At 58.7% G+C, this 12,982-nt stretch overlaps 1 protein-coding gene across 1 annotated transcript in view; it reads left to right on the forward strand.

The window, feature by feature from the left end:
* Positions 1-12,982, forward strand: part of TTYH2 (tweety family member 2) — a 37,432-nt gene that overhangs the window by 1,316 nt on the left and 23,134 nt on the right. The window contains exons 2-3 of the mRNA XM_032319537.1: positions 6,326-6,498; positions 11,274-11,385. Of these exons, the coding sequence (XP_032175428.1) occupies positions 6,326-6,498; positions 11,274-11,385 (285 nt within the window). The remainder of the gene's footprint in view (positions 1-6,325; positions 6,499-11,273; positions 11,386-12,982) is intronic.

Here is a 12,982-nt window from a genome sequence, read left to right on the forward strand (position 1 = left end):
TCAGCTGTTAGCCTTCCCCGACCAGCCCTTCTGCAGGGCCTGGGATCCTGACTGGGCAGGGCGTGCAGTGCACTGGGCTGGGGAGTCTAATAATAGCCCCTAGTGTCCCTGTCAACCTCAGGCCCCAGGCACTAGGTGCCTGCCCTTCCGGAAAGAGGAGAGAATCGGGGACCCCTTCCTGCAGTCTGAGAGGCAGTGGGGTGGGTTAGCCTGGCTCTCTCCTCCTCTGGGTCTGCCCCTCCCGCTCCCAGCGCTCTGCCCCTGGAAGTCAGCGTTCCCTGAGAATGCGGCCGCCTGGGGATAGCTCCAGGGAATCTTCCTCTCCCAATGAATGCATGAAAAGAGGCGGATATGATTTTTGAGACAGCTGTGTTGTTGGTGTGTGTGTGTGTGCACACGCATGTGTGTGCACGCCCCTGTCTGTTGATGTGTCCCCAACCCTGCCCCCAGATCCTGTACTGGGGGGCAGGGAAGGTCTCCAACCATAATTTTCTTCTCTCCACGGGAGGAAATCTAAACTGGCTGGGTCAAGAAAACCTCCAGATGCCCGAGGGGTGGTGGTAGGGCACTCCCCGACCCCGGTGGCCCCAGAGACAGCACCTGTCCCGCCAGCAGCTGTGGTGGAGCGGGAGTGGGGGGAACTGCACCTCCCCCACCCACTCAGTCCTCTGGAGAGGTGGCAGCTGAGCCAGAGGGCCCCCCACCCCTGCTCACAGTCCCTGCCTCTCTCCTCTGAGGGGGTAGCCTCTGGCTCACTGTGCTGGGCACCAGATGACTCCAGAAGGCATGCCCTTCCTTTGGGTCCCTGTTCCTGGGCAGCCGGACCATGGCTCTGGGTGTTAGTTAAGGGGGCTCCTGCTTGGTTAAGTCCTCCTGTTGTCTGACCATGGGTCCCTCTTGGAAGCTCCCTTCCTCCCAGTTGGCAGGCCAGTTAACATCGTGGATGGGGCACCTTCTGCTGTCAGTCATCTGAGTACTTAGCAAACATGATGGAAGCCAAATGTTGTGCCAGACGTGGGGGTCACGTGATAACCAAGGCTGCCCAAGGCTCTGGCAGCTGAGTAGGTGGGGCTGGGGCTCTGCTCTCGGGCTGTCTTGGGTTGGAATCCCCGTTTTATCACTTACTGTGTGTCATGGCAGGTGTCCATACTTCTCTGAGTCCCACTTCCCTCATCTGCAAGTACTAGGGCTTAGTACCTAGAGGGTCCCAGAGCTCGTGGTAGGACCTGTGATACAAACCATTAAACGGGCTGCCCTTGGGGTTCAGTAATGTGTCCAGCGACAGTACTTTGTATCGGGCGATACAGAGGGAAGAGATTTCCTTCTCCAGACACTGATCAGAGAAGAACTAACCCATGCCCCAAGTGTCCAAATGAATGACACCGGCTTGTGCGGATGTGTGTGTGCGCGCTCACCAAAGACTCAGTGGGAATGGAAAGGGGCAGGTGCAGTCCCTGAGGAAAACTCAGGAGGGACCAGCTGTGCAGGGATCTGGAAGAAAAAGGGGGTCCTACAAGAGTGGATATGACAGACGAGCAGCTTGCCTGGTGACCCAGAATATCCTGAGCAAATTCAGCTCCCAGAAAGTTCCTGCAGAAGCAGGGGTTCCCACTCACTGTCTTCACTCTTGGGGAGCAGTGGAAGCCCGCCAATGTTTGATCCTTTCACCACCCACCCACCCCCACCCCCGCCAGTGGACTTGACCCTATACCCCCAGCTCTAGCTTGCGTGTACAGAGGGGAAGCAGCCCGGACCTCCCAGCGTGAGTCTCTCTCCTTGGATGGGGGAGGCACAGAAATGGAGAGAACCACCCCCATCAAGGAAAGGACCCAGTAAGTTAGGGGGTCTAACGCTTGTGACTGGCCCCCAGCTGGCCAGGTGTCCACAGCGAGGACCTCTGGCCCTGCACCCAGCCGTGGCTCTCCCAGAACAAGCCACTGGAGTTCCCACCTCCAGCTGCCCACACCACCCCGCTCCCCGCCACGGCGGAAAGACCAGGCGCTGAGGAACGAATGTACGTAAACTCCAAAACACCATGCAGATGTTAGCAGCTGCCTCTGCCGAAGTGCCGGAGCCACACAGGGTTTCCTGTTCCCTGGCTCCTTTCCGGCTTCTGTAGACCAGCCATTCTTTGGGGACACGCGTGGCGAGATAGAGGAGACGTTTCTAACTTGTTACATTTAGACGTGTATTTTCGTGTGGTAACTGGGTGGCTCAGCTCCTAGGCTCCCCAGAGTCCCAAGTGTGTCTTCAGGCCAGGGGAGGGGACAGGATGGGGCTAGCCCCAGAACCATGGGGCTCCCCCCACCCCCCTTCCTTGGGGGCAGGTCTCAGGAGGAAAGGCCAGGCTGGGAGCCCAGCCGAGAAGCCCAAGCTGGATGAGGAAGCCCCATTCATCTAGCCTCCACACTGAGTCATGGTCATCGGACAATCACGCTGGGCCCCCCTCCCCTGCTGGGGGGTCACTGGGGGGGCTTAACCCTTTCCTCCCAAGTGCTTCCAGCTCCCCTCCCTGGGGTCTCGCCCCAGGCCAGCCCACTCTCTAGCTGTCTCCTGACCCCTTGGGTGGGGGTGGGGTCTCCCACTGCAGACCCCCTCCCGCACCTAGTGCAGAACCCCCTCGTGGTGAGCGTTCCCAGCGTGCATATCCGTCCCAGCCTGGGTCCTGGTCAGCGTTCCCAGCGTGCATACCCATCCCAGCCTGGATCCTGGTTTCTTGCTCTGGGTTTCCCATTACAAAGTGGAAAACCAGAACTAATTGAAGTCACTTGGCTGAGGACGGAGGCTGGAGCCCAGGCCTTGTTGTGGGCTGTGGGCACGGTGGTGGCTCGGTGTCGGGCAGGGCGGGGAGGGGTGGCTGCTGGGCCCTGAGGTGGTCAGCTGCTTTCTCGGCTCTGTCAGAGCAGGGGACCTGTGAACAGAGCTCCCAGCTCCCTTGGGAAGAGAGGTTTGCTCTCCCCCACCCCTACCAGCCATGCACATGGGGACCTGCAGTGTTAATTAGGGGCAGGAAAATAATTGCCTATTAGAGGTTGGCAGGTGCCACTACGGTGGTGGAAGGGGGTGGGGGGGGTTCTGCTATTTGGGCTACTGTTCCCTCCGCCCTCCTAACTCCTTCCTCCTCCTCTCCGCTCCCCAACTTCCTCCTTTCCTTCCCTGCCCCCCAAACCTGCCCCCCTTGTCACCCAGCACCGGTGCTGGGGAGAGATCCAGAGGTGAACTGCTAACCAAAAAACCCCTGTTGGGCTTCGCAGGGCCGGCCTCTCCCGGACGGGACTTGCACCTGCTTGAGGCCCGCTGCACAGGTGGGGAGGCGGCCGAGGGGTCTCTGAGAGCACAAAGTAGGGGAGCCGCCACACAGACGGAGGGGGGCAGCTGGCCGAGCTCTGGGGGGACTGACAGCACCAGCCTTCTTGGCGGTGCTTCCTCGCCGGGTGTGGACACATGGCATAGTCCTAGATTTTCCTGTTTGGGGAAAGACTGGGACTGTCCAGACCAGCTGGACGTCCAGGGTAGCTGGGAGGAGTTCTGGACACAAACCACTCTCTAGAGTATACAAAAGGTCCGTCTGGGGTTTTATTGCATTTTTTTTTTTTTTCATTAGGAGCGACTTGTAGAAAAGTGCACGCTCTTTTATTTTTTTTTATTTAAAAAAATTTTTTTTTAAGATTTTATTTATTTGAGACAGAGAGAGCACAGGGGACAGGCAGAGGGAGAGGGAGAAGCAGACTCCTCACTGAGCAGGGAGCATGACGTGGGACTTGATCCCAAGACTCCAAGATCATGACCTGAGCCGAAGGCAGACGCTTAACCGATGGAGCTACCCAGGCACCCCAGAAAGTGCAGTTTTAAGTGTCTGCCTGAGTACGTGCATGAGAAACCATCCTGACGGAGTATTCCCGACCCCCCAGGAGCCCCTCACGGTCTGTCCCTTCGCAGAGGCGTTTCCTGTGCGCACCTGTCACTCACCGTAGGCGGGCTCCTCTGACTGCCGTTCGGCTTGTCTCCCTCACCCTCCCGTCTGTGAGATCACCCGCGCCGCCGTCTGTGGCCGTGGCTTTCTTCCCGTGGCTGCCTGGTATTCCTGCTTCTGATGACAGTGCATTGTATGTGTCTGTTCTCTTGTCAGTGGACAGTTGTGTCCTCTCTGCTCTGGGGCTGTTACCAGGGTATTGAGCTGCTGGGGACATTCAGGGGCATATCCTGGGTGGGGGGGACACCGGCCTCTTTTCTGTAAGGTAAAAGACCAGGTGTGGCCTTGCTGGCTTGTGGGGTAAGGGCATTGCGTAGTGATTGGCCTATTAGTTAGGGGGACCCTGGGTTTTAGCAGAGGGGTCTCGGGGGCCTGCACAAGGGTGGCCAGGACACAGCCTGGCATGTCTATCCCCTCCTCAGTCAGAGGAGGCCCTGGAAAGTGGGGCTCTGCTAAGCGAGTCTTTGGAGAAAAGCTTAAGCTTATAGAAAAGGTTTGAGAAAGTCTGTGGACGCTCCTCGGCGCCCCCCAGACTTGCGGGACACCGACCTCCTGGGATCATCTCTAGACATCCTTCTGGGCCCGGAACAAGGCTTGAGACCCTGCATTTCTAAAGGTTCTGCATTCTGAGAGATGGCGTACCATGCCGGGTCGGTGAACTTCACTTTGCGTAGCGAGCGCCTGTCACCCGTCTCTTTGTCCTCCTTGGTCGTCTTCACCTTGGTCTGGGGCTCCAGGGCACTCCGGTGAGGGGGCGTGGGGGCAGGAAGGTGGCGACTCCTTTCCACCTTCTCAGCAGGGTGGGCGGCCTCCTGCCCCGGTCACGGGACAAGCCCAGTGCTCCAGGCCGAGAACCCCGGCCCCGCCACGCCGTGAGGACATCAGGGACACTTCCGCTGGGCTCATGTGTTCAGGTCCACTGGGGGCGGCCACGCTGCTGACGGAGGAAGGCGAAGCCACGCCACACACCTCCACCATCCTGGCTCCCAAATGAGCCACCTCTCCTGCCTTCTTCCGGGCTGTCCCTGCCACTTGGGCCATTTGTGGGTGAGGCTCAGAAGCCTACAGGTTCGGGCGACAGGAGGAGTAGTTTGAATCAGGGCTCCGAAAACCAACCCGAGCCCTCACAGACCTGGGACAGGACAGCGGGGACCCAGCAGGTGCCTCACCCCGGTGAGGCTCCGCCCCGCACCCCCCACCCCCCGAAAATGACCCCGGCCTGAGGACTGCAGACCCCAGCCTCTCTTTTCATCACTGTCTCCTCTGTGCGTGCGTGGTCTGGCACAGGAAGTCCTAGCATCTGACGACTCTGCCTCACTACCACCAGCACCGGGTTCCCCAAAACAGGCTCCCACCCCAGAAGCCCAGACTAGAGTGCCGGGGGCTGTGGAGCCGGAATCACAGGCGGGCACGTGGGGAGCAGGGTGAGGCTGACTGACGGCCAGGTCCAGCCCTGGCTGGCGGCCACCAACCCTGGTGCCATCTGGTGTCCATCTGGCTGCATCGGGAGACTAGAGGGCAAGGAAGGGGTTGCCTCCGGGCCTCCTGACAGACAGCAGCTCGCCTCGCAGGACCCCGAGGTGCTCTGCTGGCCTGAGGCAGCCCCTCTTGCCCTCTCCAGAATCGGGGGCTTGGCTGCTTCCCCTGGCCTGTGGGGGACGGCGCTCCCTCTCCGGCTTCAGTGAAGGGGACCCCATGGTACATGTTCTGACTCTGCCCTACCCCCCACCCAGCCTTCCAGCCTAGAGCTGCCTTCTTGTTGCTCTGGAGGGACCCCAGCATCTAGAACAAGGCTCGGAGGAAGCGGGTGCGCCCGGCGTCCCTTCCTGGCCCTGTCCCAGGTTCCTCTCAGCTTCCAAAACATCCTGCCCAGACCCGGTGTCCTCCAGGAGGCCGCGGCCCCAAGACCCTCATAGACGCCCCTCCCCTTGTCTGTCCCGCAGCCACGCGGCTCACCCCCCACAGCTGCCGGCTGGCGGTTCCTGCCCGGTCTCTTGAACGGCTCAGAGGAACTCATCAGGCAGGGCCTGGTCCGGATCCTAAACCACCAGCCGGGGCCCAGCCTCGAGCTGCTCCTTCTCCCTCACCTCTGCCTCAACGGCCCAGACTGCATCCATTCTTCTCCTGGCCTCTGCCCGCCCACCCTGTCCGCACGGAGGCGCCTTCTGCCCCGGCGCCCCTGCCCAGCCTGAGCGCCAGGCATGGTGTGTTCGAGAGGAGGAGGAGGCAGGAAGGGCAGAGGAGGGGATGGAGGCTACCCACAGCCCCAGGGGGAGCTCGGGGCCCCAGCACAGGGTGCTTCTCGAACCCCACCGAGGGACCGAGTTCTGACCCCGGGCCTCTCCTCTTCAGTCACTGCTGTTCCTGGGGCTGGTGGCCGCCATCTGCCTGGGCCTCAACCTCGTCATCCTCGCGACTTACGTGGTCTGCGTGTGCTGCTGCAGGCAGGACGAGGCCGTGCAGACCAAGCGGCGGGACTCCTGCTGTGTCACCTGGACGGCGGTGGTGGCCGGGCTCATCTGCTGGTGAGTGTCCCTATGCACTGGGCTTGGTGTGTGACTTGTGGGGGGGGAGGTTCTCTGGTGCCCACAATTGGGGGAAATCAGGAATACAATGGGCCTGACCGCCAGGGTCTTCCTGGTGGTCAGCCTGGTCTTTGACACCCCTTCCTCTCTGCCTCCAGCCCTCCAGCCTCCAACCATAGGGGCTCCTCTGCTGTCTGGCCACATTCTCCTGCCCAAGCACTGGGTACTGTGACGGCAGAGGCTTTCCCAGGGTGAAAGCTGTCCCTTTCCCCGCCCAGGAGCAGGAGTCAGATGGGTGGGGTGGTGACAGGGGTCTCCCAGTGTGCCTCTGCCCTGGTGCACTGCTGGTCAGCCTGGCGGGGGGCAAGTCTCGCAGACCTGGACAGCCTTCCTGGACAGAGGGGGATGTCGGCCGTTTGCTTCCTGGGACCTTCCCGGCTGCTCTGTGAGGCCAGAGAAAATTCGACTACAGTCTCCATCAAGTCCATTCGTCTCAAGAGATCAGTAGCTCTTAGTGCCATCCTGTGGGCCTTCTTTGCTCTGGACAGCAAATGAGGGTTCCTAACCCGACGTGAGAGCCCATGTTGCCCAGACAGGATCCGCACGCTTGCTGGCTCTGTTTTCAGGAAGTTGTGTTGTTCTTGTTCTCCTGTCCACAGAGGTTTTTCCAAAAGCCTCAGGTCCTGCCGTGAGATGCTCCTGGGGGTGGTCCCTCTCGAGGGGTAGAGACCTCCTTGCTAAGTGTCCGTTGCATCCAAGATCCCACAGCGGGACTTGGCCCTCTGTCTGGGCAGCAGGACAGCGGGGGCGGGGCGGGGGGTAGGGGCAGGCGGGGCGCAGCGGTGCTGGGAGTGAAGACGCCTGGGCTGTTAGCCTCACTTTACTCCTGTGGTTTCTTCTCCATTAGCGCGTGCTCCCGTCCTGGTCCTGCCTGCTGCATAAGGGTCACCTAAGCCAAGATAGGAAGGAGCCGGAAGCAGCATCGCGGTTGTGCCAAAGCGCTAAGCGCTAGGGCTGGCTGGAGGGCGGGGGGTGGACAGGCCGCCGGGTCCTAAATCATAAACAGAAAGGAAGGAGTTCTAGTCAGGAGTTCAAAGACAAGTCTGACTCCAGCAGAGAGGAGCTTCCAGAAGTAAATGGAATAAAAGCTTCCCGCGGGGGGTGGGCAGGGAGAGACGGGAGACAGCGAAGCAGCCAGGAGTACCTTCGACACGGCGAGCCCTCTCCGTGTGAACTCAGACTTTTTTTTTTTCAAAAACACTGCAAATGACAGAAGAATACTTTGGAACAGTAAGAATGACTTTGGAGGGCCAGTTCCAGTAAGTAATAATTACTGGCCATTTGAGGAAAACTCAGAACAGAAGGAACACATGTGGCATGATTCATTCTCCAAAATTCTGCAGGCTGTTTGCACCAGGCAAGCGCGAGTCCGCGGGAAGCCCAGGCACTAATTCTGCCTTCTGTGGTTCGTGGTGTATTGGGAGAGGCGGAGAATCACACATTTGATTTGAGTAACTTTCAAACTAAGGAGTACGTTTGGAGGAAAAGAACCAGCATAAAGGCGATGGTGTACTTGAGTCGGGCATTCCTGGGTCACAGGCTCCAAGATCCATAGGATGACCAGGCAAAGGTGGGGGCAGGGTAGGAGGAGATACTTCAGGCAGAAGAAAGAGGAGTATGTGCAAAGGCCCTGTGGCAGGAGAGAGCAGAGGACGTTTTAAGGAACTGAAAGAAGCTAGTGTGGCTAGAGCAGAGAGAGCAGGTGAGGGGTCTGGGGTGGGGCTACTACTCTGGGTCTTGGGGATCAGCCGTAAGTGGAGTAGTCACCAGTCATCTTCGCTGGAGTTGTGCTCAGTTCAGAATGAGCTGGGGGGAGAGTCAGGGAAAGGGAGTAGAAAAGGCGGAAGTAGAGGGAGACCAGGGGAGATTGGGGGGCGTGGGGATCGGGAGGACTTGTTGGGCTCTGACAGTAAGGATCCTGGAGAAGAGGGGAGATTCATTCCATAGAAGAAAGTCCCAAGAGCAGGTTCCCCAGACAGTCAATGGTATAGGAGGAGAGCTCCTTGTGCCCCTCTGTGTGGGAGACAGAATTTTATCCCTGGGAAAGGTATTCTGTCTTTTCCCTCAAACAGAAGGTCTGTGTGGCCCAGGCAGGACCGGTGACGCCCGGAAGGAGCTGCGAGGTCCTCATTAAACAGCCAGGGCGATTTCCGGTCTTGAAAGACCAGGTGCCCTCCGGGGCCAGCTCCAATAAACCCAGACTAGGGGAAGGTAGAAAATGAGACTACCTCCAGGCTCAAAAACAGGGCAAGGGATGGAAAGGCTTTGGGTTGACGCTGAATCCTCAGAAAACACTAGATCAGGACACTGAGAACTAGAGGAGGTTATAGAGAAAGTTATAAACACAAGGAGTCAACAAGAGGCATTTTTCAGGCATAATAAAATTTTTTTCAAAATAATAAAGTCACCAACTAGAAGCTCCTAGAACTCCGGCGCATCTCACGTTCGAGCATCTCGGCTAGATGTGTGGTCCGGTGGGTGCTGGGGAGAGACACCGACCGGACAGAGGTGCGGTTCAGTGGAGTCAGAACGAGTTGCACTTGCGTTCTGGTTGAATGCACAGAAGACTCGCAGGACACCAGACTGTCGCCAGCGCGTGTGCACGTCTGCGTTACACACAACAGAGGAGCCTCTGTGCACAGGCTCAGAGCACACGGCTGCCATGGGCGCGGGGGGCAGTGCCCCTTATCTACACTTGACAACAGGCACTTGGGGTGACTCTGTCCCGTGGTCCACGGACCCCTTCCTGAGAAATGCTGTGCTTGGGGCCGAGCCCATCCTGGGAGAAGATTTCTCTAAAATCTCTAGGTTGCATCCTAGACTCTTCCTCGTGAACAGAAAAAGAAGACGTGTAAGTGTGTGCACGTGTGCATTCGTCTCCCCACCCCCCGCCCCCGAAGTTAGTGTTCTGGATGAAGAGTCAGCAGGCGGCTTAGTGAACCTCCAGATGTGCGCCCCCCCACCCCCTCCCCCGTCCCCGGTGGCGCACGTCGGATGAAATACAGCGGATGATGTAGGCGAGATTCGAGATGATTTGTCCAGGCTGGAATGTTGGACGGATACCAACTCGATGCAGTTTCACAGGGATAGATTTTAAAAGTTCTGCTTTCGCTTAAAACAAAAATTAGTGCCGTGCTACAGGAAGGAGGAGAGGCTGGGCTTGGCGGCAGTTCCGGCGAGGAAACCCAGGGGTGCTGTAGACCACGGGGTCAGCGGGGCGGAGAGGGGGTGCCGGGGCTTAGCCGCCCAGTCCTCCGAGCTGGATGGACACCTGGCCGTGGAGGCCTCGCCCGGAGTGACAGTGACCAGTTGGAGGAGCGTTTGAACCTGGCGGACCGTGATGACGGAGACCGGGGTCTGGGTGGAGGACACGCATCTCACTTGGAGAGCGGGAGGGAAGGGGAATGGGGAGCCACGTTCTGATGTCTAATTGGAGGCTTATTTCGGGCTGCTCCCAAGGACAGTCAAGAGACAGGAGATGGGCTTCAGCTCCATGGAGGAAGGAACTTTCTATCAGCTGGCCAGCCACCTTGTGGGTGCTGTGAGGAAGCAGAGGGCAAGGGTAGAGAATAGGGGAGGCCCCCAGCTTCTGGAGGTTTTAGGAGAGACCTCGGTGGTCCCTGAGCCTCCCCCATGACAGTCCCCAGGGGAGCTGTTGAAGGTGCGCGTCCCAGGCCTACCGCAACAGAATCCCAAAGGCCTGACCAGCGGTCTTTGCCACCTTTGGAGCTGCTGGGTTTAAAGACAGTAGTAGTATTCCCGGCCCACAGGAAATGTGCCATAGAGGTAGTCAGCCAGGCCAGGGACAAGATGGCTGTGAACCTTCAGCCCTCCCCCTGGGTCACCTCCCACACCCCTAGGAAAGAGCTCCTTAGGCAAAACCCCACTTTCCACGGATGTTTATAGCAGCTTTATCCATAATCACCGAAACTTGGAAGCAACCAAGATGCCCTCAACAGATGAATGGGTACGTACACTGTGGTCCGTCCACAGAGCGCAGTGACTTTCAGCGCTGAAGAGAAAGGAGCTCCTTAGCCATGGAAAGACACGGAGGGAGCTTGAATGCATATCACTCAATGGAAGACGCCAGTCTGAAGAGGCTCCATGCTAGGACTGCAGCCATAGGACATTCTAGAAAAGGCAGAACTATGGAGACCATAGAAGGATAGGGGGGTTGCAGGGAGGGAGGGGTGGGTAGGTGGAGCACGGGTTTTTAGGGCAGGGAAGCTACTCTGTAGGATACTTGAATGGTTGATGGGTGCCATACATTGGCCCAGACCCATGGAACGAATCAGAGCAAGGGTGGTCCTTAGTGGGAACCATGGACTCGGGGGGATAGTGACATGTCGGTGTCGGCGTATGCGTGTACAAAGGTGGTGAGGAGTGGTGGGAACAGAGGTGGCTCTTAGGGCGGCAGGGGCTGTGTGGGAGATCCCTAGACCCCTACGCAGCTGTGCTGTGAATCTGAGACTGCTCTAGGGGCCCCTGGGTCTCTCTGCGAGTTAAGCATCCAATTCTTCATCTCAGCTCAGGTCTTGATCTCGGGACTGTAAGTTCAAGGCCTGCCTGGGGCTCTACACTGGGCATGGAGCCTACTGAAATTAAAATAAAACAAAATAATAGGATGAAATAACATCTGCTCTAAAAAATACGTATTTAAAAAACAACAACTTTCTCTTCTGCTGTCACTTCTAACCTTGGGGTCTTGCCTGTAGTGCCGCGGTGGGCGTTGGTTTCTATGGAAACAGCGAGACCAACGACGGGGTGTACCAGCTGATCTACTCCTTGGACAACGCGAACCACACCTTCTCTGGGATAGATGAACTGGTAAGGCGCACGGGCGGCGCCGGGCCGGGCCGGGTGCAGCCCGTGAGGTCAGTGTGCTCAGAACAAGGGCCCCAGTCACATCCCAGCCAGCTTGGCCCCCCGGGGGTGGGGTGTGGGGGGTGGGACTCCCCTTGGGGCTACCATTGGTCCTGCTGGGAGTAAACAGGCGATTTCTGCTCTTCAGGCGGGGAGGGGTGGTGAGGACAGGGGTGAGGACCAAAGGAGAAAGGCCGACTGGGTCCTGGGGGGTCCCGGAGGCAGCCATGGAATCCAGCCCTGTGGACTTCGGGAAGGCCGAGCCTTCCCCCGTTTGTCCAAGGGCAGACCGAATGTGGGAAATCACCCTCACGCTGTGCTCTGTTTGCTTCAGCTGCTACATGTGGAGTATCATGGGGTCCAGACAAGGTCAAGGTGTGAGTCTTTTCAAATCCAAGTGAAACAGGCCAAGGGGTGGTGCATCGAGGTGTCGTGGGGGTTCTGGCTTCCGGCTGGGGGCTCAGGGCAGAGGACTGTGCCGGCTGGCCAGAGGGGGTGTTGGCCTTTTAGGGCAGGAGCCACTCTGCTGGGCATCTGGCCTGAGTGAGAGACCAAGGTGGGGGTTGGGGTTTTCTCAAACACCGACCTTGGCCTCTTACACCCCAGGTGCTTGTCCCCTTCATCATAAGGGGCAGGCGTTTGGGGCTGGTTTCCAGGTAGACCCCATGCCCGCAGGAGCTGGGCTCCAGAGGAAAAGGCAAAAGGTGCTTCTCAGGGAAGCCGATCCTTGGACATCCACTCTGTTCTCCATCCCCTCTGGACCAGGTCCCCTGCCGCAGCCGGGAGGGGGCAGTGACCTCAGCACATGGCCAGTTTATGTCATCGGGCAGCCTCAAGCACAAAATCCAGCCCCAGCCAGAGCATTTGGACATTGCCCTGGTACTTGCTAGAAGAGGATTCTGGAAGAGGATTCCCTCTTATTGCCCCCTCCTTCTCCCTAAGCTCCTCTAAGGCCTTAATCCATCAGCAGCCCTGGGGTGGGGGTGGGGGGCACACCTTAAAGAGACAGTCCGGCTGCTCCTCCGGACCCAGGAAGGCTGCCTATGGGGCTCTGGCCTCAGGGAGAGCCCTGCTGGGGAGCGATCGGTCACAGGCCAAACCGGGGCCCGCCTGTCCTGCAGCACGTGCCTGCTGGCACCCATTGCTGGGAGACTGAGTCGTCCAGACACTGGGCGGAGGCAGCTCTGTGGGGCGAGGCAGGGACAGCTGGGATGGGGAGCTGAGGGCAGCCTCGAGGCTGAGTATGGCCCGACCAGCCCTGGAGGCATGGGGGGACCTCACCTTCAGGGTCCCCTCTGCCCTACCTCTGCCCTACCTCTGCCCTGAAAGGGAAGGGGCTCTGGCCTCTGGGCTCTACCTCCTGCTCTCCCTCTACCCACCAGCACCAGACCCACTAAGAGGAGAAACCCTGCCCCGAAAGGGGAGTCCCCTGCCTGGGGCGGCCCCAGAGCCATGACCTGCACTGCTTGACTCATGCCCACTGTAAGGAATGGCCCTTGTCTCTCCTAAGGACTGAGAAGAAAGAACCCCAGAGCCATCCTCATGGGAAAGTTTGAGTTGT

Source organism: Mustela erminea, chromosome 18, assembly GCF_009829155.1.
Source record: "Mustela erminea isolate mMusErm1 chromosome 18, mMusErm1.Pri, whole genome shotgun sequence".
Classification (NCBI taxonomy): Eukaryota; Metazoa; Chordata; class Mammalia; order Carnivora; family Mustelidae; genus Mustela; species Mustela erminea.